At 34.6% G+C, this 27883-nt stretch overlaps 2 protein-coding genes across 2 annotated transcripts; both read right to left on the reverse strand.

Moving 5' to 3' along the window:
• Nucleotides 1-12587: 12587 nt before the first annotated feature.
• LOC145013059 (uncharacterized) lies at nucleotides 12588-13145 on the reverse strand. The gene has a single exon (XM_078971863.1). It carries the CDS (start codon nucleotides 13128-13130, stop codon nucleotides 12663-12665), a length of 468 nt encoding a protein of 155 aa, XP_078827989.1. The 5' UTR covers nucleotides 13131-13145; the 3' UTR covers nucleotides 12588-12662.
• Nucleotides 13146-24164: 11019 nt separating this feature from the next.
• LOC145013046 (putative protein phosphatase 2C 47) lies at nucleotides 24165-27655 on the reverse strand. Its single transcript, XM_078971846.1, has 4 exons — nucleotides 26914-27655; nucleotides 25389-25577; nucleotides 24988-25193; nucleotides 24165-24897 (listed from the first exon to the last, which is right to left on the reverse strand). Exons 1-4 carry the CDS (start codon nucleotides 27124-27126, stop codon nucleotides 24342-24344), a joined length of 1164 nt encoding a protein of 387 aa, XP_078827972.1. The 5' UTR covers nucleotides 27127-27655; the 3' UTR covers nucleotides 24165-24341.
• Between the last annotated feature and the right edge of the window lie 228 nt (nucleotides 27656-27883).

Consider the following 27883-nt stretch of genomic DNA (forward strand, 5'->3'; position numbering starts at 1 on the left):
CGTTTTGTTGTTAAAATGGATTTTATTTCCTCTTTTCATATTGTAAACTTGGTCTCATGTTTGAAAGGTATCATTTTTGTAAGTTTTTTATTTTGGGTACCAATGGTTATTGTTTTTCATTATCTTCAGCAAAAAAAAGAAAAAAGATTTGCTTTAGTGATGAACATTATCAAAGTTGAAAATATGAGACATTACATTAATACAGGTTCATCCAAGAGTTCTCTGTATAAATTGAATTTATAAAGTGAACGAGAGAACTGTAGAACTGTTAGATGAATGGTGATATTAAACTGACCATAAACAGTTTATTTATACTATAAAATACAATTACTAAACTTCCCTAAATATAACTGTAAAATGATAATGTATAAAATTTAAAGAAAATGACCATAATAATCATGTTTTTAAGTTTTTCCACAAAATAACCAAAAATCACAAAAATGATCATAGTAACCATAAAATCTTGGTGACTGTAGGGTATTTTTTTTCACCGCACGTAAGATTCTAGGTGGCTTGTGATTTTTTTAATTAATTTTTTTTAGAGTAAATTACGCGAATGGTCCCTGTGGTTTAGTGTAAATTACACACTTGGTCCCTAACTTATTTTTCTAACTCGGACTGTCCTCAACTTTTAATTATGTAACCCGCCACGTCCCTATTCTCACAGTCCGTCAATTGTTTCCGTTAGACACCCCACGTGCCTTGCACGTTAGGGGTATAAAAGTCTTTTCACATTTCCAACGATCTTCAAATACTAAATTTTCATCAGGATCGAACCTAATTTAGAGTAGTTTCTTTCAATCCTCCATCGTTTGAAGCGGTTACACCTAATCTCCTTCAAATCAAGGATGGTTCAATGCGATTGTGGGCGTGCTGCTGTAATTCGAACTTCAACTACTAACAATAATCCAGGAAGACCCTTTTACGCATGTCCAATTAAGGTATGTTGTAGTTGAGAATTTTGTAATCGTAACCCTAGATGGGGATATCACTGTATGCGATTATAGGTATTGTAACTGTGGCTTTTGAAATTGACAGGAACCACGTAAAGGATTTATTGCTTGGGTAGATGATGATGAAAAGGATCATGGTGACAGATTGACAATCTCCTGGCTTGTGAGGTTGAACAAGAAGCTGAAAAATGAAAATCTTTTCTTGAAAATATGTTTATTTAATAGTTGGGTATTGTTCTTGGTGATACTTGTTTACAAGTTGTAAGGTGGGGATGAGTTGTTATTGTAATGGTAAAGTCTTCTGTAATGGTTAGGTTGTAGCAATGTATGTGATGGTATCATTATCTATAATGGTTAGGTTGTAGCAGTGAATGTGAAGGTATCCTTTTCTGTAATGGTTAAGTTGTCTATGTATTGTAATGCAAATGGTTAAGATTTTAAAGATCAATGAAAATGGTGTTATGTATTGGTTAGGTTGTCTATGTATTGTAATGCAAATGTACTGTAATGGTTGTAGCAGTGTTGTATTGATTATGTTTTAAAGTGATGTATAAGCAACATATTGACCATTAATTAGTACCAAACTATAACAGGGCAATAAGGGTGACATCATAAGAAGAATATAACAATCTAATTTTGTACCAAACTATTATGGAAAATATAAATGTAAAAATCAATATAAACCAAATTATTATCTACCCAATGGTGTATCATAAGAAGAAAACATTCCATTAATTAGTACCAAACTATTACTGGGCAATGAGGGTGACAAACTAGTTCATCCAAAAGTGCCAACATATTGGCTAAAACAAGTATCAAAATACTGCCCCTATTACAAACTAGAGTAAATAATGTACCAAAATATTAGCCCTATTACAAGCAGCAACATAACACAATCCATTCATATTTAAAGTAACAAAAGACTAGCCCTATTACAAACCATCAAGTGGTTGCCTTCCCTTTCCCTTTTCCTTTTACTTGTGATTGTCCACCACCCCCACCAACAATTGGTCTTTGCCCTTTGCAGGTTCTTGCATTGTGACCAACATTGTTACACTTCGTACATGTTACTGATCTATGGGCCCTTGATGCTGTGTTTCCTCTAACAAAGTCCTCCTTTTCAACAATTGATATTGTTCTCTTCTTCTTTGGTCTTCCTATAGGAACACGATGTTTTGGAGGCAACAGAGTTGTTGGTATAGCTGACTTCTCCCACATGGACCTTCCATTGATTGGACTAACCTTAAAAGAATACATCTCTTTCCAGCTTGATAACCAGTAACATGGATGCACAAATGATTCTGGGATTCCCACATCTTTGTCATTCCTCCCCATGTCCCAAATAGCAGCCACACCATGTTTGCACGGAATTCCTATTAATTCCCACCTTTTGCACGTACAACTTTGTTGACCTACATCCACAATACACTGATCTTGCCATGGTCCAGCAACTTGATATTTTCCAGCACCACAAAATGTTGCAACATACTGTTCTGCCTTACTCTTTATGTTATCCAATATTGTTGTAGCTGTAGGAGTCAAAGGACCTACAACTTTCTGAATTTCCTTGTCAACTTTGACTATCTTCTTCATAATGTACTCTCTGATGAACTCAATGCAGTTAATAATTGGTGCATCACGACCATCTTCTATCTTGCTGTTGAATGCTTCACACATGTTATTAGTTAGAGCATCACAATGTGCTCTCCCTGAACATCAACAAATTCTATGTCAGTATTCAATTTACCTTCTTTTAAAATTATTAAGTAGAGATCGAAAGTCATTATACCAGTAAAGTGGGAGCGAGCCCAACTTTGAGGAGGTATTTGTTTCAGCCACTCATAAGCATCATTGTTAAGCTTCTTTAGTTTTTCCATTGCTTGATGAAAGTGTTGTACATTAGAGGTCGTGGCACATTCCCAAAGAAGATCCTTGAACACCTTTCCCCTCCAGTTCTTTTTCATGTTGTCGTGTATGTGACGAAGACAATAGCGATGCTCTGCACATGGAAATAGTGTTGCAATCGCAGGCAACAAACCCTAGCAATAGTAACATGTTTGTATGTTAGTATAACTGCATCAATAGTATAAAACTATAAAACCTAGTTTGGATAGGTTCCAATACCTTTTGCCTGTCACTCATAAACGTGAAATTGGAATTTGTTCCCAAACCTAAGTCATCACCCAAATTACTTAAAAACCAAGTCCAAGAATTCAATGTTTCTGATTCAACCACAGCATAGGCTAAAGGATATATCCCATTATTACCATCCAATGCCTTTGATAAGAAACATAAATTACCAGAAAACATTGGTCAGTTAACACTAATTAAAATAAAGAACATACAATACAAAAAGAAATAAGAAGATCTTACCACAGCAGACAAAACTTGGCCTGGATATGGACCTTTCACGAAGGCTCCATCAAGTCCAAGAAAGTCCCTTCTTCCCGCTGCAAAACCTCGCTTCAAAGCTCCAATGCAAACATAGATACGCCTGAATGTTCTTGTCTCAACAGTTGGATTCGCTTCACTTTCAACATCAATTTTAACCGTAGTATCTGGGTTACGTGCTTGTACCTCTAAAACATAATCCCTTAACAACCTGTACTGGCTGGCATAATCTCCTTGAACATGCTTTAAAGCTTGCTGCTTTGCCCTAAAAGTTTTCATATGCGAAATGTCCATCTGGTACTCACGTTGGAGTTGCTCTCGTAAAGCCCTAATAGGAATCTTTGGGTTTGTCTCAATAACTTGTACTATATGCTCTGAAAGGAACTTATAGTCACATGCTTTGACTTTCCTTGTTTGTAGACATCGATGCTCCTTCGTGTATGTCTTAACCATCCAATCTATGTCACGCTTCCACTTACTACAATATATAACCCATGGGTATTTCTCTTCTTCATTAGTAGCAAGATTTGGTATAGTGCCCTTACACACAAACCTAACCCTATTCTTATCATTTTTCTCTAATTGTATTTCCCTTCTTGTCCTTATGGAATGTAGTTTCACTTGTGTCTTAAAGTCCTTAGATGAACTGAAAGTTTGAAAAATGTAGAAGGGCTCACTAACCAAAGCTGCATCATTTTCATAAGCCCTATGTATGGCCCTAATAGTTTTCCTTCGCTTACCATCATTTGCCTCATCTGATGAAGACCCAGACAACAAAACCTCTGTGTTGATCACTTCTAACTCACCTTGTTGTGTACCTTCAGGTACATTACTTTCAGAAGAACCTCCAACCCATTCTACATCCTTGTCAATGTTCATATGGAAATCTTTCATATCCACATCAACATCGTGTATGAGATTGTCCTCATCAATAAAAAAATCACTATCTTCACTCTCACTATCATCATCAAACTCATCATTTCCACTGCCATTGTTGTGTCCACTACCATCATAATCATCCTCATTCTCTACATTCATTTCAAATTCAATATGGTCGACCAAAGATGGTTCTTTGTCCAAATGACTATCATTCTCAACTTCTGTTAGGTCTGGAACACTCTCATGCTCAATTGGAGAGTCATTCCACTCCAAGAACAACTATTTGGAGCAAGCTGGTGGCTCTTTAATTTCAACAATTTTAACCTTACTAGGGTTGGGGGACATAGAATAAGTATGTAAATTTGTTTTCCCATGCTCAATATATACATCTATTACCTTATGGTTAGCAACATACGTACCCAGATGATGAACATCCTGATCTGAACCCAAAGCAAATAACCCAAAATCCAAATCGCCAAATGGTCTCAGGAAATGATAATAGAGTAGTGTTTCGTCTGAATCAATATGCCCAAGTTCCTCCATCATCTCGTCAATGTCGTGAATGGAAAAGGTGTCAATGTCTAGTAAATCAACATAATTTTGCTTGCCTTTGATGTACTTTCTTCCAGGGAACTTTGTAAACTGTCCACCATGGTGTAATCGGACAGAGAATATCGTCGGATGTCCGGCTGTATATTCACGGAAAGATTGGTTAGTCACATTTTTCTTTTTAAGTTATTAACTGATTGAGGGAGTAAACACTTACCATATCTACGAGCAACGTCAATCTCGTCCATGGTAGCACGTATCCTCCAAGGCGCCATCGTCGTTTTCAAATGTAGGGTTCTTTCGATCAAGGGTTTTCAAGGGTTTTCAAAGGGTTTTCAAAGGGTTTTCAAAGGTTTTGTCTGTGAAGCTTGTGTCTGATCACGTTGATCAACGATACGTCCTTTTTTTTCTTGGCGGTATAACATTGGATATGTGAAAAGACTTTTATACCCCTAACGTGCAAGGCACGTGGGGTGTCTAACGGAAACAATTGACGGACTGTGAGAATAGGGACGTGGCGGGTTACATAATTAAAAGTTGAGGACAGTCCGAGTTAGAAAAATAAGTTAGGGACCAAGTGTGTAATTTACACTAAACCACAGGGACCATTCGCGTAATTTACTCTTTTTTTTATAAGACAGACTTTGTTACAAAGAACACAATAAAAAATATTCAACAAAATCGAAGGTCGTATGCGAACGTTATGAATGATCAAAGTTGTTTTTTTCCTCATATTTTACACAGGTAGCCGATTTTAAGCTAAAAGAATACAACTTCTTGACACCTAGATTTGAAGTTTAATAGCTCCATGGAAAACCCTTATTACAAAGTAGGGGTGAGTATTTGGATATGTGGGCCAGGGCGGACGCAAGATTTCATGCACGACAAATTTTAATAGTTGCATGATAGTAGAAAAAAATCAAAAATTTTTGCATTGCGTTCGGAAAAATCAAGGGTTGCTTGTGCCATTATGTGCCCTATACTAAAACCATCCTTAGGACCGGACCCGACCAGTTGACCTGACATCCTAATATTGAGGTATTTCCAAAATTTAACCCTAAGTATAAACATTATTGCATTTTAGCCCTTGTGGCCCATAGCGACATTTTTTTGTAAATAATAGGCGTGAGACACGTACGCTGGGCATACTCATATCGTATGCTGGGCGTACGTGGCGGGATCCCAAACCTTAATTTTTAAGGTTTGGACCATAGTTAAACACATTTATGGCCTCCAATACTTTTCTCTCACCAGCGTCCATCACTTAGTTCGACCATAGCAAACCCTAATTCCTTGTTTGAGCATTCTTGACCTTTTGAGTGCATTTTGGTGATCTTAAAGGAGAAGGAAGGAAGTTGATTCATCTTGGAAGCTTGAACAAGTTTTGGATCTGGAGCTCTCATCTATCTAGCAACCTCCAGGAGGTATAAAGTTTTAATCTTGGCTTGCATTTCCTTAGATCTTGTTAGCTCTTGAGTTTTGAATCATTTGGTTCCAAATCTTGACAATCATGAGTATGGCATACTCTAGCTCATATAGGTTGTCCTTCCAGACGTTTTGAGATGTCTTTATGCATAAAAATATGATCTTGGTTCTTATTTCTTCCCCATGCATGTGCTAGGATGTCCTAATGGATTAAGAGGTTAGGGTTTGTTGGTATTAAGCACTTCTAGCCATGCAAAGTCATAAAGTTGGAAACTTTATGACTTATAATGATATTTTGAGCCTAGATCTGGACTTGGACATAAGGACTTGATGTATTAAGCTCTTAATATGAAGTTGAGGTGGCTAGGTGTACCAAATGGTACGCTACACGTACGCGGTCAATACCCTGATTTCTGGTCAAGCTGAGTACGCCTCGTGTACAACTGAGTACGCTCAACGTACTCAACTGAGTTGACTTGGCTGTTTTGTTGACTTTTGACCTTGACTGGGGTTTGACCAATTTTGAATGAAGGGTATTTTGATATTAAGTTAAGTTAGGCTGTGGTTTAATTAATAGGTGACAAGTAGAGCCAAGATTCAGATCAGAGATTTATTCAGCTATCGTTCAGACTTTGAGGTGAGTTTTCCACACTGTACTTGTGGGTCGAAGTCACCAAGGCTGACCCATTGGATTAATATCTTGTTATATACCGATTGATGATATGCTGAGTATGCTATAGATCTATAAGATTATATGCTAGTTACTGATATGCGTTAAACTTGTAGATCTGTATAACTACTTGTGATTACTGGTTGTATGATTATCTGTCTGTCGGATATGCTTGTTATCTGTTATATGTCAACAGTTTATGTTTGGGTTGAGACTGTACTGCTTTGTACTGTCAGTTAATAGGTCGGGGCACTCCAATCGGGAGGTTGTGGACCAGGGTAATCCAACCAGGAGTTTGTGGACCCAATATGCAAGGTAATCCAACCGGGAGGTTGTGCACCCAGTATGTGATATGCAGAACATTCCAACCGGGAGGTTGTGGGCCAGGTTAATCCAATCGGGAGGTTTTGGACCCTACATGTTGAGTTGTATATGTTTTGTGTTGTGTGGGGGTACTTTAGGGGAACTCACTAAGCTTTGACTTACAATTTCAGTTTATTGTTTCAAGTACTTTTGTTGATCGTGTAAAAGTGAAGCCGTGATTGTGCACATCTTCCTATTTTTATGATATTGGATCTTGGGAAAAACTATGATTATGTTTATACTTTTGAAACAATGGTTTTGTAAACACTTTATGGATGAAATGGGTTGTTTTAGAAAATTTTTAATTTTATGATTTTTGGGATGTTACACCTGGACCTGGACCTTTTTTTGGACCCTTAAGCTGGTTCTCGGTTCTAGGAATTGATCAAACCGGTCTAATTTTTTTAATAGTTTGGTTTTTGGACCGGAATATTTTTTTAAATAAATCTTTAAACAAGCATATCTCATTCGTTTCAAGTCGGACTGACATTCAGTTTTTTCCAACATATAATTTAGAGTTTTTTTACATGATTTTAGACAATAATTTTGTCATTGTTGGTATTACATTTAATGAATTACAATCCTTCAAAGCTAAAATATTTCAGTTTTTCAATTATAATTTTAAACTTTTGTATCATGTGAAAATCTTTAAACAAACATCCCATTTATTTTAAGTCGAATTGGCATGCAGCTTTCTCCAACGTGTAATTTAGAGTTTGTACATTATTTTAGACTATAATTTTGTCGTTTTTGGTTTTATATTCAATGAATTATAATCCTTCAAATTTAGGATATCAAAGCTGAAATATTTTAGCTTTATAGTGATAATTTTAAACTTTTGTATTCTGTGAAAATCTTTAAACAATCATATCTCATTCGTTTTAAGTTAGATTGACATGCAATTTTTTCAACGTGTAATTTAGAGTTTGTACATGATTTTATACTATAATTTTGTCAGTTTTGGTGTTATATTCAATGGATTACAGTTATTCAAAGTTGGGATATCAAAGTCGAAATATTTCAGCTTTTAGCTATAATTTTAAACTTTTGTATTTTGTGAAAATATTTAAACAAACACATCTCATTCGTTTTAAGTTGAATTAACATGAGGTTTTTTCCAACGTGTAATTTAGAGTTTGTACATAATTTAGACTATAATTTTGTCATTTTTGATGTAAGGTTTCAAAATACAATGCATGCAAGCATGAGACTTAAGTCTTCCTGTACTACCTCACAAGGCGTACAAGATGCCTGGACCGCTCTACCAAGCCTACAATCTATTGGACCACTCACTTTGGGCCTACAATATCAACTGGACCACCCATACCTCTTGTCTTTCAGCACACAGTTGGCCGGCCTCAACCCAACCACAACATGTCGACATATACAAATAAACAATATGAAGAAACATAGGTAATCATAACAAATCTACCTGCTTATCATACCACTATAACATAGCAACATCCTATTCTTAAGGATAACATAATCAAATGGGTTGGCTTTAGTGCCTTAGACCCAGAGGCATAGTGAGAAAACTCACCTTGAATTCAAGCATATAATACAATAGCTCCCTCCCGAGATCAAAACCGACACCACGAGTCACCTATAAGATAGTAGGAACTTAACATTAGTTTAAAACCCAAACTTACAAGTTGACTAGAAGTCAACTAAGTCAGAAAGTCAACAAGTCAACCCCCAAGGTCAACGGTCAAGTCAACAACCCCGAAACCCTAATCAGCGAGTCGCCACATCGTAGCCATCCATTGGCCATGACGTGGCAGCATAAAGAAAAACAGATGGTTCCTTATCCGATTGCCACGTCGCGGCAACCTAAGGCCATGCCGTGGGGACTGGTATGAACAACTTAACATATTAAGTTGTTTTTCCAATGATTCCAAGAGCTTAGATTTGGTCTTTCCCACGGTCTTGATGGATAACGTTTCCAACTTTATCCATTAAGATATCTCAATAAGTCAAGATCTTAAACCCCAAGTCCTTAAAGGCAACCCAAGTCATGTAAACACCCATTAAGCACTTAATCATTAAATTTACTTCTCCAAAGTTTCCAGAAGGGTTTCGTACACCTAATGGACCATAAAAATCATATATTTATAGACATGCCTGTCCAATGCAATTCTTTTCTATTTTAGGTCAAAAGCATGGAAAATATGTGCTCAAAGCTAATACATGGGGCAAAAACTCCAAGGATCCTCATATCTGGAACATATAACACTAAGATGACCACAAGGATCCATAAAGTTGCCAAATTTATGGAATCCAACCTTCTAAACCTTAAAATCAAGAAGATTAAGGGAGAAAAGGCCTAAATCTAGAAGCAAGTAACAAAAGAATGGATCTTGGACAATTACAAGGGTCCAGAGAATACACAAGGGAAAGATGATGAGACTTGCTTATTGAATGCACATTCTAAAGCACCTTCTTCTCCTTCTCCAAGATACCAAGAGTACCAAAAGGACCAAGAATCACCAAGAGAGGTTAGGGTTAGATTTTTTTGAGTCTAGAGGGTGATGGAGGCTAGGGATGAGCAAACCCTATCCTTCATTTTCCTTTAAATATGACTGAAAGCTGAAAAATTAGGGTTTTTGACATCAGGCGATCGCCACGTTGTGGCCAAAATACTGCCACGTTGTGGCAACCAAAACCGGATACGCGTTGAATAATGCTTGGCCACGTCGTGGAGGTGCCTCCACCACATCGTGGCAACCCCCAAAATCATAATTTACTTAATGAAAATGTACCTCAAGGTCCATATATTACATTTGGTATTATATTCAATAAATTACAATCCTTCAAAGTTGAGATATCAAAGCTGAAATATTTCAACTTTTTAGCTTTCAACTTTTGTATTTTGTGCACATATCTTTCCTTTTATGTCGGATTGACATGCTGTTTTTTCAACGTGTAATTTAGAGTTTATATATGATTTTAGACAATAATTTTGTCATTTTTGGTGTTATATTCAATGAATTACAATCCTTCAAAATTTAGATATCAAAACTAACAATTTTCAATTATTTTTAAGACTATACTTCTAAATTTTATGTATCTTTGATAGATAAATCATATGAAAGGAGCTTGGTTGAGTACCGAAAAATTCTTACTCTGTAATGGTAATGAATATGGTGCGGTTCTTTAAAAAACTCAAGACAAAAACAAAGATTGTTTCAGCTACATCAAAACCTTTGGTAAAATTCAAGACATACATCTAACAAATTGGTCAACCAAACCAATATTTTTTCGAAATGGTAAAGGACATGAATACGAAATACTATAAGTATTGGGGTGCCTACAACAAGATGAATGATTTTATATACTTTACGAGTTTACACTCTTTGTTCTATTTTGATACAATTATTACTTCTTATTAAATACTAACAAAATTATCATTTTGTGTTTATATATAGATTGCACAAGCTTTAAAACGTTAGATTTATATGAAAAAGATATTTGGAAGAGACCAATGGAAGATTAGATTAGGCGTTTGTTAGTTGAATTGATTTTACAGTTTAAACTATGATTTTTTGTGTTACGATCATTACTTTTGTATGTTTGTGTTAAGATTGTTAACTTTTGTTGGTAAACTTGATTTATATATTAGATTTATTTGGAAAATTAATTTTGCAATTTATAGTATTATAGATAATGTCATTAATTAGTTTGATTCAAAGTTCAAACAAATGGTATAGGTAATCATTTTTTTTTATCTAAAACGAACAATCAAACAAACAATTATATATTATACCGAGTTGTACTGTATCTAACCTAAAAATATATTCGTTATAACGAGTTGTACCGTATGCACCTAAAGTTGTATCGGTTCAACGGATACAAGAACCGGAAAAACCGGATCTGGACCCGAACCTAGAAACGGACCCGGTAAGCCTCCTACCGGTCTGGTGCGCGGTTCAAATGCTCACCCCTATTTCAAAGAACACAATGAAAAAAACAGCTCAAACAAAATTCGTACGATAGAATTAGTAGGTTTAAAGTTGTCAAAAAAATTGATAGAATTAGTAGGTTTTAAAGTTGTCAAAAAAATTGAGATTTTTGCAGATCACCACCAGCGGAAATCTTAAGGCTATCTGTGGCAATCATGACTATTTTGAACGTTTTTCGAATTTTTGACTATTATGGTCATAAATAAAAAAAAAGTTTTATAAAAACAAAAAGGAAAACAAAGTAGCCAGCTGAAATGAAAGTCAACTTTTCCAGCCCCTCAGTTTGGTTTAATTTGAAAACTCTCGATTTTAAGGTTTAAAATTGAGGTTAATTACTTATTTATGCAATAAAGTTTCATTTTTTTTCCCAATTAATGCAATGCAAGGATGTCAACTAGCTTTTATGCAAAATATGCAACGTTGTTTTAAAAGATGATCCAATTATGCAACGGTTTAACCTCAAACTGTTAAATATATAATGCTTTGTTAGTTTTTAAATTCTAAACCACATAAGCAGGGACATTGCAAAGCATATGTAAATAAATTACAAATCTGCTTCTACTCTCCATATATCAGCGTTTTGGGTTCTCTATTGCGCAAGCAATTAGGGCTCTAATGTATTCTTCTTCACTGTTATAATTGAGAATCTCAAATAGTGTGTGCGCTTTCAAATATGACATCATGCTAATAAGTTTTGAGAGAGGTCTTATATTTGTAGTCATATTGATATCGCCCTTTTTCCCTCTCGACTATTAATTTTCTCATTTGCAAATGTTGTATAACTAATATAAACAATTTAGTTTGCTTTTTATTTTTAATTGAAAATGTCTATATTAAAGAGTAATGATATTTTTTTCAATCTTTAATATATTTGTATTTGAGGGGTCTTTTTTTTTTTTTTTCTTTTCGTCTCAAACCCCATATATGTTTGGACCGACCCTCCTAAAAATCTATAGAAAATTGTTAATTTGAGATATGGGAGATTAAAATTTGAGTCGTAACAAAATCATTATCCGGCTGCTCCTCGAAATCGTACCCTAGGTGGAACTGCCGACACAAAATCATCTACCCGCCACCACTGCCTACACCCTAAGATAAATCCAACCATGACATTTGTAGCATTGGTGCATTGGTTGTTCATATTAATATCAGAAAATTTAATACGATGTGTAGAGATAGAACAAAAATTAGGTTGTTGAGATTGAGATGTTGACTTTAATTAAACATTGTTTGGATGTAATTCATAGAGCATATGAATATTTAGTTTATTCATATAAAGACTTTCTAGTTCCTCACCTCTATCCAACAATCGTATCATTATTTCAACCATGTTAAAATTAACACATACATTCATTTTAATGATGATGATCTAAAACCCTCAACACAAATAACCATAAATAATCAACAAATAACTCAAATCTTTTTGTCACAATCACATTTTTATTAAATGAAAATGAATCGACACATGATAAATTAATCCAACTCTTTACCAACCTTAATCCCCATCGAATTAGCCGTACCTATAATCGATTTTGAAATAGCCTCTAATGACATATACTGACAATAAGGATCCGAGTGCTTCACCTTCGCGATCTCATATATATGTTTTAGGGTTAGGCTCGATGCGACAACGTGGCCTGGCATCCGGCTGCCGGAGGTGATTCCGGCAGCCTGTTTCAAGTACCATGTGACGGAAGGTGATCGGATGGTAAGCTCAAAAGTATGATCTTTGAATACCTTGACGGTGGCAGCAACCGGGGTGTCGGGTTTGTATTTTTGTGTTCTGGCGTTGAAATCTTTGCAGAATGCCATTATGTTTAGCTTGTATTGACCTATCGCCGGACCAACTGGTGGTCCTGGTCTGGCGGCTCCGGCGGGGATGGTAAGCCGGATGGTTGCCGCCACCGGCTGCCTCTTTAGGATCTCCTTCAACGATGCCATCTTTAGATCAGTTGTGTGTGTATGTGTGTGCATGTGTGTAAGTGGTAGTGTTCTTCCATGGGATAATTAGAATCGGTGTTGGAATGTAACTATAACAACAGATTTGGTGCCTTCATTAAAGGAAAAAATATTTTAATTGGTTTTTTATAACACGTTGAATAAGACTTAATTAAGTAGGTAGTTTAAAATTTAAACTCAATATCTTAAATTTATCTTTTAAAATTTCTATTTGTGTTTTAATTTAATTATTTGTTACTCCCTCAGTCCAGCAATATACCCATCCAACGACGATCAAACTAATTAAAAATGTGTATTTTTCTTAAATTATTAGTTGTTTACAATTCATTTCAATCAAGGTTGTCAAGATCGGGATTATATGTATGATTGTTTTTGGGTTTACAAGATCGAGATTGGGATCGTAAGATCCTACAAGAAAAACATAATTTTAACTTGTAATTTTAAAACATGAAAAATATCTCAAACATTCAGTTTCCGTTCAAAATCTATAAAATCTTTAAAACATTAATCACAACTCACAACACAAAATGATAAATGGTAAATGGTAAAAAGCATAAAATGGCAAATTCACTTTTATTTTCATTTGCAAATAATAATAATAATAATAATAAATAAGGGAAGGTAGGATCGGATCGGATCCTGATATTCAACTTATATATTACTTTTATTTTTATTAATTAAAGATGTTTGTTATGAACATTACATACACCGACATTATAACTTACAAGAACTTATATAAGGTTCTACGATTAGAGCGAGTTAAAACTAATAATTGATAATGTGATTACTAAACGAGAGATCATACAAGCATTCATCATATGCTAGTGGGATAGAATGACGTTATTACTATATGAGAGATTATTCAAGCGTTCATGACATGGTAAAGCATCTATAATTGTGAGTTTAGTGAAAGTTGAATGAGATGATAGATCTATTTTTCATTTAATGGATTGAATTCTATCATAACGAGGTACTACCTTGACATTCCGGGTGGACACCAGGAAGTGGCAAGTAGGATGCCACGAAGTGGCAAGTGGTTCAGCCTAAACCCATGATTTTTAGGGTTTCTCCCATATTTAAGCATTCTAACTCTTGGATTAGGGCATCTCCTTCAGCCTCCATCTCCCCATGTCGAAACCCTAGCCCTATTTTGTGTTTGTGAGCTTGTTTGATTGATTACAAGCCTTGTTCTTGGTTTTGGTGAAACTTGATGAAGAAGGAAGTTCATTGTGGTGCAAGGAAATAAGGAGCTAGCTTGGATCCATAATTCTCTACAAATTTAGTTGTTGGAGGTAAAAAGTTCACATCTTGACATTTTTTCTTTATGTTTCAAGTTTGAGCTTATTTTAGATGATTGTGGTCCCTACCATGAATGCTCTTGGAGTTTGAGGAACTCCAGAGCTTGTTGTAACTATCAAATGGTCGTTAGGTTTATGAGAATAGAAAAAGAGTCATGTTTGAGCATGTTAAAAATTCGTGATTGTTAAGCATCGTGATTGTGGTCCCAAATTCGTGATTGTTAAGCATCGTGACCAGAACAATCACGCATCACCACGTCGTGTGCATGTGGTGACCAGAACTACAGTCTAAGCATGTTAAAAATATAACTTTAAAAACAAAGTCAAAATTAGACCATAGAGTCTAAAATAAAGTTGTAGATCTCATTGATAGCTAAGCATGGATATACAGAACATTAAAAGTTGAGTTCGTATGAAGAAGATACGAATTTTTGAAGTTTTATAAAAATTGCACACGCAAGCACGAGCCGACAAGGTGCACAGCACACCCGACAAAGCCATTCAGCCCCACCAGGTTTGTGCCACATGTCAGCATACGAAAAGAGGCATGCCAACGCCCCCGACCAAGCGCACGACGCGCCCAGTCAAGCTGTGGAACGCGCCCTCCCCAATTGCCTATAAATAAATCAGTTTCCAGCCCATTTCCTCACACACATCACCCACATTCTTTCTGGAGATCTCTCGAAATCTTTAGCCCCTTTTCTCCTTTAAAGTTCCCGATCCCTTTGGCAAAGCCCTGCGATGTCAGATAGTTGATGAATAGAAGCTTCCAGATCAAAGTTCTGCCTGCATAATTCCCAAATTTTCCCTAAAATCTCTGTAAGTTAAGTTACACTTTTTTTTTTTTTTTTTTTTTTTTTTTTTTTTTTTTTTTTTTAAATGGAACGTATATTTATAGTCATAAGTAGTTATTATGAACCTATAAATAATATTTATCACTAATTCCAGGTTATAATACTGGTTGATCTACTTACATGAGAGATGTCTAGAATGGTCAAATTGTCTTGGTTGTTGGATTTCATAAAATCTATTATGTCGAAATGATCCAGTCTCCCAACTGTCATGCATGGTTGATTCTTACTTGATAGTTCTTGATGTAGACATTGAGATTAGAGCGAAATCTAGACTATCATTATTCGCCAAAAATGTAAATGTAAGACTTAGTAATGTTCATACTTAGATCACGTCAAAAGAAAAAAAAGCTATAGGTGTTGGGCGAAGTTCTACCGACATCACCATTTGTTCACCTAAAGTCATGTGAGTGCATAATTACTTTCAGCTTACACATATATATGAAGTATCTATTAAATTCTATATGTGCATGCTATCTGCAATATTTGTGCTATAACATGATTTACTTATTTAAATTACTTTATCATATTCGTATTGGGTAGTAAAGCATTTTGGGGAAAATAAAATAATGGCGAGAGGTCATACATTTTATTACCGGGACCAGTCATCTACCAGAGTATAGGTGACGACCACTTGTATACTACGTGGTAAGTTTTATCCTACCGTGTTTCGTTCCGATCGAATTCAGCTTCATGTGATCTTCCCGTTTTTCTTTCTTTCCCTGTTCATGAACCTTGCTGCTTTCTTTTGATTCAATCAAATGGATTCCTAAACCCCAATTGTCTGCGGAGTAAGTGATGCTAAACCTTGGTTTTTGTTATGCATGCAACCCTTTAAACCCGTGATACCGTTTTTTTATACCTAGATAATTGCTGGAATTAATGAACAAACACGCTAGACGCTAGTTATTAGGAATACAAGTGATATATAAGCTCATATGTGCATATTTGTTTTATATACGAATGTCGGAAACAAAAGGACATAGCCACCCTTAGAACATATGTAAAGCCATGCCTATACTTTTTCCTGTTCGTGTTTTTTGCTAAGAGATTTAATTGACAATTAAAATTTATTTACTTAATTTCCAATATAAGCCTGGATTAATACAAATATTATATAGTTAACATGTAATAACCTACGAAGCTTGAGAAGTAGCCTTTATGTACTAATTTATAATGTGGTTAAAAGTTTTGGTGATATTATATCTTGCATATTAAATGTTTAAATATAGGTTTAGGTGTATTTTATTACAATAAATCTTATGAAACAGTTGATTGGGTACTTCTTTGAGTTGCTAATGTACACTAGGAGTCATAGGTTATTAAACTACATATATTTGCATTTTTCACTCTTATGTTATTGAATACTTAAAGATTAAAGCTTAGATTAAATATAAATTTATATGTTATGTTTTAGATATTTAACAAACTAGAGGCTTATAAGAATTATATATATCTCTTAATGAAATTATATTACTGTTTAGGTATTTTGTTGAGTTAAAGAGTTTCGATATTACGGCTAGGCGAGATATAATCTGCAATTTCCATGGTAAGATGATAGACTTTTCATAAACTTTGTACATAGTCGAAAACTATTTTTTAGAAACAGCTCTATTAGTCAAATAAAGATAATATTAATGGTTGATTATGTCAATATGTGAAATATGAGATAGGTTATTGTTTTGCCTTCTGTGACATTTGTATGCTTAATAAATTTGGTTGATACGCCTACCTTGTTACTTGATACGATTAATTGGAACTATGATATGCTATATGAATGGTTTGATATTTGATTATGATCTTGATGAGTAGCTTTTACCGTATACATGTTAGGAATCTTGATTATGATTATATGAATATTGCATGCTTATATTTGATTTACGATTGATTATGTGGAGTTATGCATAGTGGGGAAAGGGTAGAACCTAACACTTAGCTTGACACTTTATCCGGATACATTGGAGCCTGGTTGGCTGCAATATACCTTCTAGGAAAATAGATTAAGCCAATTAAAGAGTTGCTTGGTCTTTCTAGATGCCCGTGCGACACATGGTACGCTTATATTTTGGTGTTCATGGACTGGAGTGATGTTGGCCATTCGATCGAGGCCGGATCAAGCATCATGTGGGATTCAGGAGGTGTATCATGAAATTGGCACTGTTTGGACCGATGTTGAACGATGTCGCACGTCCTTATGCCTTGCAGGTCATAGTAGCAAAAATGGAAGTCTTAGGGTTGATGTTTCAGGTGGAAGCCATGAGCCACTTAGAGCATTATACTACCTGAGCACATTAGTAGTGAACGGGGTATATGTCTTTGGGATAAGTACCACTACGAGACAACCTACACCTATATGATTTCGACATATACCTTTGATCCAACGATATATAATTATAGTAGGATTATGCATGAAATACGATTGATGATATATAAATGAATGATATAAGATTGAATGAGCTATGATGGAATTATATATGAATGAAGATTGATTCATGATTGATATGCAAATTCTATTTACATGTTTATAATTTAAATATTTGACCCGTTAGGGGACTGTATTTTTTCCCTTTGATTGTGTACAAACTCCTATTGGCTCATGAAACATTTGTTGATACTTGTTTCTTTGCTTTGTGCCTATATGATTGGTACAGGTAGATTAGGAGCTTGGATTTGTGAGATATGGTCACTTTACAGTAGTTTATCCTTAGAATAAAGATGCCACTTGGACACGTTATTTACTTTTGATACTTATGCTTCCGCTACAATTAAATACTTTTTATCTTTTGGTTTTGAATTGAATTTAATGTTGTGGTTTGAAATAAATAATGTTTAAAGTCTTCCGCTGCATTATCCGTTAAAATATTAAAAAGAATCAATGGAAAAATAACTGAGTAAAAATTACGACGTTACAGACATCATGGACCTTGTTGACTCCATGTCACATGGGAAATGAGTCACTGTTAGATTGCGGCTAGAGTCTATCGGCTATTGGAAGCTATGGAAGACCCTATAAGCCAAAACTGGAGGAAGCTATGAGGAACGAGATTCAATCCGTGTATGTTTGAAACACTTGGTGTTAAAACCATATAGTGTTCGTAGAGCTTCAAAAGATGACAATCATGGATAGGAACACACATATATTCAAAACAAGATGGGCTGTGAAAGATATGTAGGCTTGAAAATTCCATTAATGGATTCTAACAAGCATATCATGATTGGATCAATTTCTTTGATGAGAAATTCAAAGGTTAAAATTACAAGAAACAAAAGATAGTTCATATAAATGTCAAAGCTAGTGGGAGCAATGTTGTTCCTTGTATTAAAATATGAAACAATATCCTAACTTTGCTAAGTGTAAAAGCTTTACGTAGCTTGGAATTGTTTCATTATGAAGCACATGGGAGGAAAAAGAAAGCATACTTATACTCTATGGACATAGATCTAAGTAAATCATTAATTTTAGCCAAATAATTGGAATCTTGAGGAAACTCGAGATGCAGTATTCTTAAAGAGTTTGTGGAAGTAAATTTAATAACTTGTATGCCTTGTGCATGACAAGTTGTATAAGATCATCTTGGATTTAATCAAAGAATCAAGAATCAAGAATATTCTTTGGAATCCTAAAAGGATGAAAGATATAATCTTGATAATATGGAAGAAATCAATGAAAGAGTTACATTAATTGTGAGTTCCTTACTAATAGAGACATTTCCGTTCATATAGATATCTTGTAAGGGCTACCATGACTCTATGTGATCACTTATCTAAGGGCTATACCATGACTCTATGTTGTGAGTATTGTCACACCCCCAAACCAGAATGGCGGAAACATTCGGGGGTGGATGACTTCACGTAGTATCACAACAATTGAATATTGTAAAGAAAGTAACACAACCATCATATATATAAAATGAAAACGTATATTGTTGCGTTATACATGTTATCAAAAGAATATTACAATATGATGATAAATGTTTAATGATAAAAACATCCTTTGTGTTCCTTCTCCCAAAAGCTGGTAGTTTACCTGTATCACTGATTCCCTGAGAAATACAAGTGGTTTTGAAAAGTGTCAACAATTAAGTTGGTGAGTTCATGAGTGTTTTGAGTTGAAAAGTATATCCCTTTTGGTAGTAAATTGGTAAACGAGGTTTTTAGAAAAAACAATATTTTCTTGTAAAATGAAAAAGTTTCCAAAGTTGGAATGTGTTAGTAACCTTTATAATCAAATGATAACAATAATTTTGTATGAAAATATAATGTAGGAAAATTGCGATGCACATATGAATCTCGTAAATCAATCTTGTTTTATACTTTTTATGTGAGTTTTATAACCATACTAATGACACTGACGGCCTGTAACAACATTCTTCAAGTGTTGCAGTGTTATGACTTTGTCACCCCAGACCTGCCGGTCTAACTATAGCTAGTAGTTTAGGTGCGGGATTGTCAATCCCGTATAGATCTATACACAAGTATCACGCTCTCCCTCCAAGAGATTATGGTATATAATACAGGACTTGAAATGCATACAAAAATGTACGTTGAAGTTTAAATATCTCACATTGACTAGTATAAATAGATTTACAATGAAATAACCTTACTTCTTTTGAAAGTGTTTCGTTTTTCAATTTGTATAAAATGTAGGATTGACTTGCTAACTATACCCATTATAGTTTTTCAGATAGTATGTTCCATTTCGTAGAAATAACTTAGTGATATAATCGCTCTTGTATACATAAGATGTTTGTATCAATATTCGAAGTTAGAAATTGCATTTATGTTTATAAAATGATACTTTTAACGTGTAATGTACTTGTATTTCCCCCCCTAAAACATGAAAAAGAATTGAAAAGTAGGGGTATGAACTCACTCGTTAAGTTTGAAGAGGAAGACTAGAGTTAAGTAGAACTTCGATCGCGGATACTTGCGTCGTCGGGCTCTTTGGGGATCGCTGCAACGTAGATCTTTCGTCGGGGGCTCGAGTGCGGAAACCGAGGTGATGGACTGGTCTCTGGAGCTTTATAAGGGTGTGAGAGTATCTGGAGGTTTGAGAATGTGTGCTTAAATTCGCAGCTGAACCTTTCTATTTATAGGCTGAAATTGCCTCGTACGCAGGGCGTAACTTTGGAGTACGCGAGGCGTACTCACGTACGCAGCGCGTACGTCGTTACGCTGGGCGTAAAAATGCGTCATGGCTTACGGCTCCTGGCTAGCTAGGCGTAGCTTGGGCGGGCCGATGGGACTCGACTCTGGGTCTAGTACGCGGGGCGTACTCTCAGAGTACGCGGGGCGTAATCCCTGCTTCCAACTTCTAAATTCCGTAACTTTCGCGTACGAGCTCCGTTTCTCGCGTTCTTTATATCCACGCGTAGGTGAGATTATGATCTACAACTTTCATTTAGACTCCGTCGGCTAGTTTTGACTTTATTTTTAATGATATAATTTTAATAGGCCGGGCCTCCTAAAGTTTGTTAAAATTTCATAGGTTCTTTATTCGACGTCGGTTTTCGTTTGTCTTTCTATTGTTTTATTACCACCGAGGAGATCTTCAAATTCCGTTTAGGTGGCGATAGTTAAATAACACTCGATCTTTAATCCGAGTTTTTAGCCCTCTACTACTGTTACGAAACTTTGAAAATTTGTAACTTCTTCATACGAGGTCCAATTTGGGCGATCTTTTTATGCACGCTCATCTTTCAACATGATCTACGACTTTTGTTTAGATACTTTAAGGCTAAAATGAATTTTATTGAGATTCCACTTTTTACGTCAAATAATGTTTTAACGTCGTGTCGAAAATATACGAGTGGTTATAATTTCTTCAATATAACTCGGTTTTGAGCGTTCTTTATGTTTTTGGAAACCTGGGCATGATATCTAATATTTGATGCATCCCAACTTAGATACTTGAACACTTTATTTTTGAGGTTAATTTCGTTGTTTTTAGCTTTCGAGTGTTTACAATGCTTTTGGAAAAAATAGGGTTGTCACAAGTATGGTAGGTACATTTGGCTGTATGATCTCTATTCATTACTAGTGAATATTAGACAATATAGTGTTGGTAACTTTTGCAAGTGGGAGTGATGGAGAATGGTGCCCATCGTTACAACACAAATACAACAATTGGAACTCTTAATAGTAGGGTCATTTTAGGTTACACGTAAGGACATAAATAAACAATAAATGACATGGGAAAATTATAGGGACTTTATTTGTTTATTAATTAATAGTTTTAATTAGTTAAATGAAATCTAGAAGTTCTAGAATGTTCTGGAGGATAAAATAAAATATTAAGCAGTCAGATAATTTTTAGGGTTCTTATATCATTCCCTATAAATAAAGAGGCATATGGACGGATTTAGATGATGAGAAATCTCAAAACCATAAAGAAAATTCGGTCCTACCTCTTCATTCCCGAAACCCTCAAAATCATGATGCCACGTCGTGGTACCTATTGTTCCAGCGGATTCAGATTTTTGGAGCTTCGTTCATGGTGTTTGTTGTTGATCTGAGTGCCTTGGGTGCGACTACAAAAGAGGGGTTCTACATTGGACTCTTAGCTCTTATCAATCAATCAAGGATCTATGAGGGTTTCTATAAACCATAATATGTAAGTTTTCTTGCATATTTAAGTTGCATCGGATAAGTTGTTCATAGATCCGAGTTTTCGGCCTATTGAGGATTAACATTGTTGCTTCCGCTGTCCCTCTAATGTTGTTTAATGATCCTCAAAACCCATCAGAAACTGTGACATTCAGTTTCCCGCAGATTCAACAAAAGCTGAATCTTCAAGTAGGATCAAGTCAAGTGTCAGAAGTACCACTAAGTCTAAGAGTAGATCTAATGTCAAAATTAGTAAAAAAAGTAGCCAAGAATATCAATACTATTGATCTAAGAAACTTGTAGTGATGTTTGTGCGAAATTATAATATTCTAAAAATTATTGTTCGGTCCGATAGATATTTGCAGCTGGATTGATAGTCCGAAATTACTGTGTTTGAAATGTCATAATGTAGTCCGATATTAGTGACTTCGAAATGGAGTCCGAATTGGTATTTATAAGGGGACCATAATCAAATATTAAGCAGTCAGATAATTTTAAGGGTTCTTATATCATTCCCTATAAATAAAGAGGCATATGGACAAATTTAGATGATGATAAATCTCAAAACCATAAAGAAAATTCGGTCCTACCTCTTCATTTTCCGAAACCCTCAAAATCATGATGCCACGTCGTGGTACCTGCTGTTCCAACGGATTCAGATTTTTGGAGCTTCGTTCATGGTGTTTGTTGTTGATCTGAGTGCCTTGGGTGCGACTACAAAAGAGGGGTTCTACATTGGACTCTTAGCTCTTATCAATCAATCAAGGATCTATGAGGGTTTCTATAAACCATAATATGTAAGTTTTCTTGCATATTTAAGTTGCATCGGATAAGTTGTTCATAGATCCGAGTTTTCGGCCTATTGAGGATTAACATTGTTGCTTCCGCTGTCCCTCTAATGTTGTTTAATGATCCTCTAAACCCATTAGAAACTATGACTTTCAGTTTCCCACAGATTCAACAAAAGCTGAATCTTCAAGTAGGACCAAATCAAGTGTCAGACGTACCACTAAGTCTAAGAGTAGATCTAATGTCAAAATTAGTCAAAAAAGTAGCCAAGAATATCAATACTATTGATCTAAGAAACTCGTAGTGATGTTTGTGCGAAATTATAATATTCTAAAAATTATTGTTCGGTCCGATAGATATTTGCAGCTGGATTGATAGTCCGAAATTACTGTGTTTGAAATGTTCATAATGTAGTCCGATATTAGTGACTTAGAAATGGAGTCCGAATTGGTATTTATAAGGGGACCACAATATTGGGTCGGATCATATACTCATTATCGTTTACGAAATACGGTCCGAAATGACCAATTTTAGATATTGTGGTCGTTTTAAAAAAATGTGGCTATTCTTTTAAAATAACATTATAAAGTTGTTAGATCACTCAGTGTTATGGTTGCGGATTTTATATTATATTTTTTTGTGCCGAATTTAGGAAAAGTTGATAACTTTAGGCAAAATAAATTCACGAATAGATTTACTTTAAAAATAATAAACTTATCTTAATTTATTTATGTATTTTGTAATTTTTTTCTATTAAATATTTTGATTCTTTAAAACTCTTTTGAGGAATGATGTTATGTTTATCAAACTCTACCCCAGCCAAATCCTTACCATTAACCAAACGTTCTCAATAGGAAGGACATTCAGCTTGTAGGTATCCAACAATACATATTTTTTTGTTTTGCCGAGAAAACAAGACAGTGTACATCTTCCATACCATATTTTGAAATTGTAAGCAATCAAAAAGTCTTACTTTTGTAATTTTACCGCATAGATATTATATATTAAAAAAATATATTCACTAAAACCGACATTTTTATTATGTCTCAATTTTATATGAGTAGAGGAATAATTAAGAATAAAATATAGAAGGATATTTAATTTTTCTTCTTTAATATATATTAGCAAAATTACTAATTTTTTAAATAAAAACTTAAATTACCATCAATTTTGAAGAAACAGATCTAAATTATTTTATTTTTTTCTAACAAAAAATAATTTTTTTTATTTGTAAAAACAATTTAAAAAACTGTTTTTTAGTATTCAAAAATTATTTTGTCTCAAAAACACAATTTTTAAAATTGTTTTTTAATTCAAAAAAACAACTTTTGAAATGTTTTTGTATAAAAAAATTGTTCGACAATCTATATATTTCAAAATTTACGGATTTGTAATTTTTGTTAATCCTATCATTATTGAAGAAAAAATTTCAAAACACTCGAGAAACAAAAATAGATACTATAATCAACAAATGAAGAAAAATAACTTGTTATTTCTTGAAATTACAAGTTTTATTATCTTCTAACATCATTAAAAAAAACATATTAAAATCAATAAATAAAACAAAATTTTTGTACAAAATTCTACTAGAAACTCACCAAAACAAACTCAAAATCTTTGAAGTAAAAGCAAAATTCCATTTTTGCTTTTCAAACATCACCCAAAACCCCCTTTAAAACATCCAATCCCTCCGCCGATATGCTCCTCCGCCGGTGTATTTTCGGTACCTCAATCTTAGGCGGCGGATCACCGGAGAAACAAACCACCACCACCGTCAGATTATCACAACTATTCCTCTTCGAAGCCTCCTTCACCAATTCTCTCGAACACTTCTCCGGATCGTTATGTAACATAAGCTCCTTCCGTACAATCGTCACAGCGTATTGACTACTCATCACGTCCCATAAACCATCGCATCCGATTATCAAAAACTCATCTTCTTCAGACAACGTGACTTCCTCGAGCTCCGGCTCGGCGCTTAATGGGCCGTCGGAGCCTTTTGGGCCCTTCATATGCCAGTCGCCTAGGGCTCGGGCAACCGAGAGTTGACCGTTGAGATACCCATCGTAAATCACGCCTCCGAGTTTCTCGATTCGCTGTTTCTCCGATGAGCAACTCGGTTTGTGGTCTGTTGAAAGCTCGATTGCTCTTCCTCGCTTCCCTAATACTGCTCTTGAATCTCCGGCGTTTGCAATTAACATGTTTCTGTCAATAAACAGGTAATCATGAGCTATCAATCATCAGCAATCATCATTATTTCGAATTTGTCTCAGATTTGACGAAAGATGATCTTACCTTCCCAATATGAGCGCAGTTAAAGCAGTGGTTCCGGAGGAATTATCAAGAGATCGAGTATCGGCTAACGCATGATCGACTTTAGAAAATGCATTTTTTACTGCTTTTTTCACTGCTTTTGGGAAGCTTGAATCCTCTAGAATGAACTCAAGAATGTTTCGTTTAGTAAATGATGCAGCATCAACTCCACCATGTCCATCAAACACCTGAAAATTTATTTAATTCGATATATCATTTCGAGGATTAATCAATAATGCGCTAACTTCCCAAATGAAAAACAAATAGCAATGTACTTTCCTTTATTAATCATACTTCAAAAAATATAATAATCAAATAAATGGAAGTACAATGCTATTTCCTGCATTTAGCTAAATAAATAATTGTAAATCAAATATAGTTACCCCATAAAAAGCTCCATGCAAAGCGTAATCCGGTTGTGCATCTAAATGTTCTCGAAGATTATCTACACAAACATATTCGTCTTCCATATATGGCTTTGGACCCATCTCCGAACAACTTCCCGAGCGAAAAATTGGTGAATATTGAGATCTCTCATTTTGAGGTGACTTGGTACCTTCATTTGTTGATTTCTATTAAGAGAGCATAAACGAATTATTAGGTGTTTAGAAAAGGGTTATTCTTCCAACAATGTTCATGTGGCCTACACTAGGTTAAGAACATCATGTGAAGTGTAGATAACAAGTGGCCCCTAGATTGTTGGCATAAGGATCTTAATCCATATTTAAATTAAACCCTTGTTCGGGGTAGAAACATTACACACCAGCCTAAGGCACCCCCACCAAAATAGAGAATGTAATTTTACTAGAGCTGTAAACGAACTGAATATTCAGCAAACTGTTCGGTGGAAAGTTCGTTTATTTAATAAACAAACATACATAAGAGGAAGTTTATTAATTTAATAAATGAACAAACATGCACAAGATTTTTTTTGCTTGTTTAACTTAGTTAAATGAACGAACACGAACAATGACTTAGTTTGTTTATTTATGTCTAAGAACATTTGTTTATGTTCATTAGTTTAGCACGTTTATGTCCGGTGAGAATGAGAGTGGAGCTTTTAAGAGTGGTTTAAAGTTTTACAACATCTAAATTGTTAAAAATATCAAAGCAACATTGCAAAATACAATCAACATATGAGAAGTGTTGATGATCAAGTTTTATGGTTTTCTATTTTGATATTTATTTTCATTTATGTTCGTTTACAACCTCTTGATCAATGTTGAACCTAAGACCTCAATTATGGATTCTCATGTGTGTTGCTAATGCAAAAAAACATGAAGCATGATAGGGGATGTTTGAATATGGATTTTCAAACTATGAGAAATTAAATATTCTTCTATTTTTTTTCTCCTACCAATCCTTCTACCATTTTTATATGATAACAAGTGTAATAAAAAATAATTAATTTTATTAAACATAAAAAGTATCACAATCTTAAGTGTATGTGACTACAATAGAACAAAAAAGTAGGAGGATATTTTATTTCTCTCAAACAATTTATTCCAACACGACTAATCACAATGAAAATTAAATAATTAGTTCAAGTTAGAGATAGTTAAGTAATTTAATATTTATTTCAGTAATCAGTTTCTCTAAACATGACTAGATTGACCATAACAGTTAGAAAATCAAAATCATAATCGGATAAATGGCTAAAGATTTGATATTTTTTTAATAAAAAAGAAATGTAGGTCACTTTGCTAGAGACAAATTACATAACAAATTAGATATTAAACCCCCCAAAACAACAACTTATGAACTAATCTTTCAACATACTACTCTCATAAACCACTTAAAGTAAAAAATGTAACATTAATTTCTATATATAACTTGAACAACAAAGAAAGATCATGGAAAAATGGATCAAATGACAAAAGATGTTGATATCATAATTAAATTACTTACCGAATCAGAGGTGCCAGCTAACATCGCTTGACTGATACAATGTCGCATAGGCTGATAATTTCTTGGAGGCTTAGCAGCTTTTGATTGGTTGATGTTATCAGAATCCTCAGCCTCATCATCGTCATCTTCCATAGAATTCACAGGCACACATTCCTTCGAGTATCCATTCTCCAATGATGAACATTGAGGCAACACATCAGTCCCAGGACCCATTTTCACCGTTCTCTCAGTCAATCCATCAAACACTTGGTATGCAAACTAAATAAATAGAAAGAAAAACTCAATCCAGACAGTTCATTAACAGCCCATTTTGTTATTGTTGTTGTTATTACAGCATATAAACAGCTGTATAGCAGTTAATCCTCGATTTATAAGCAACCAACAGTAGCGCAAGAATCCATTATTTTAAACAACACGAAGCTGTAGCCTTCCATTTCTTGAAATTTGTGAAGAAACGATCAGGCCCACATGCGGGATAACTAGTTGATGATATCTGAATCGTGATTCATTCTATGTAAAGCAAGAATCCCAACAAAACATATGGTTTGAATTGAGCAACACGAAAAAAGGGAAGAGGAAAAATGAAAAATTGAAGAAGAAAGTGATAAAGAAGATGGAGAGAAGAGAATCAATTACGGAAAGCAAAGTAGTAGGAGAGGGAGGGCCATTGAAGTTAGGAAGCAATTTTCCGTTAAAATGGAGGGTGAGGTTTGTAGGCAAAGGGCGAAAGAGGAGAGTGATGACACGTGTTTCTTCACGTGGTATATCAGTTGACCTTGCAAACAAAAAGCTTTTTAGTAAACGGCAAAACATTAAAATATGTGCTAAACTCACACTTTACTTTTTGCTTAATAAATCAGCATTAATTTCGTAAATTGGATCTCTAATTTTTTTTTTAGACAAATTAAATTAATTTTTACATTTTATGTTTATAATTATTCCTATCCATTAAAATTATGATAAATCATCA

Source organism: Lactuca saligna, chromosome 8 (assembly GCF_052625555.1).
Source record: "Lactuca saligna cultivar CGN05327 chromosome 8, ASM5262555v1, whole genome shotgun sequence".
NCBI classification, from domain to species: domain Eukaryota; kingdom Viridiplantae; phylum Streptophyta; class Magnoliopsida; order Asterales; family Asteraceae; genus Lactuca; species Lactuca saligna.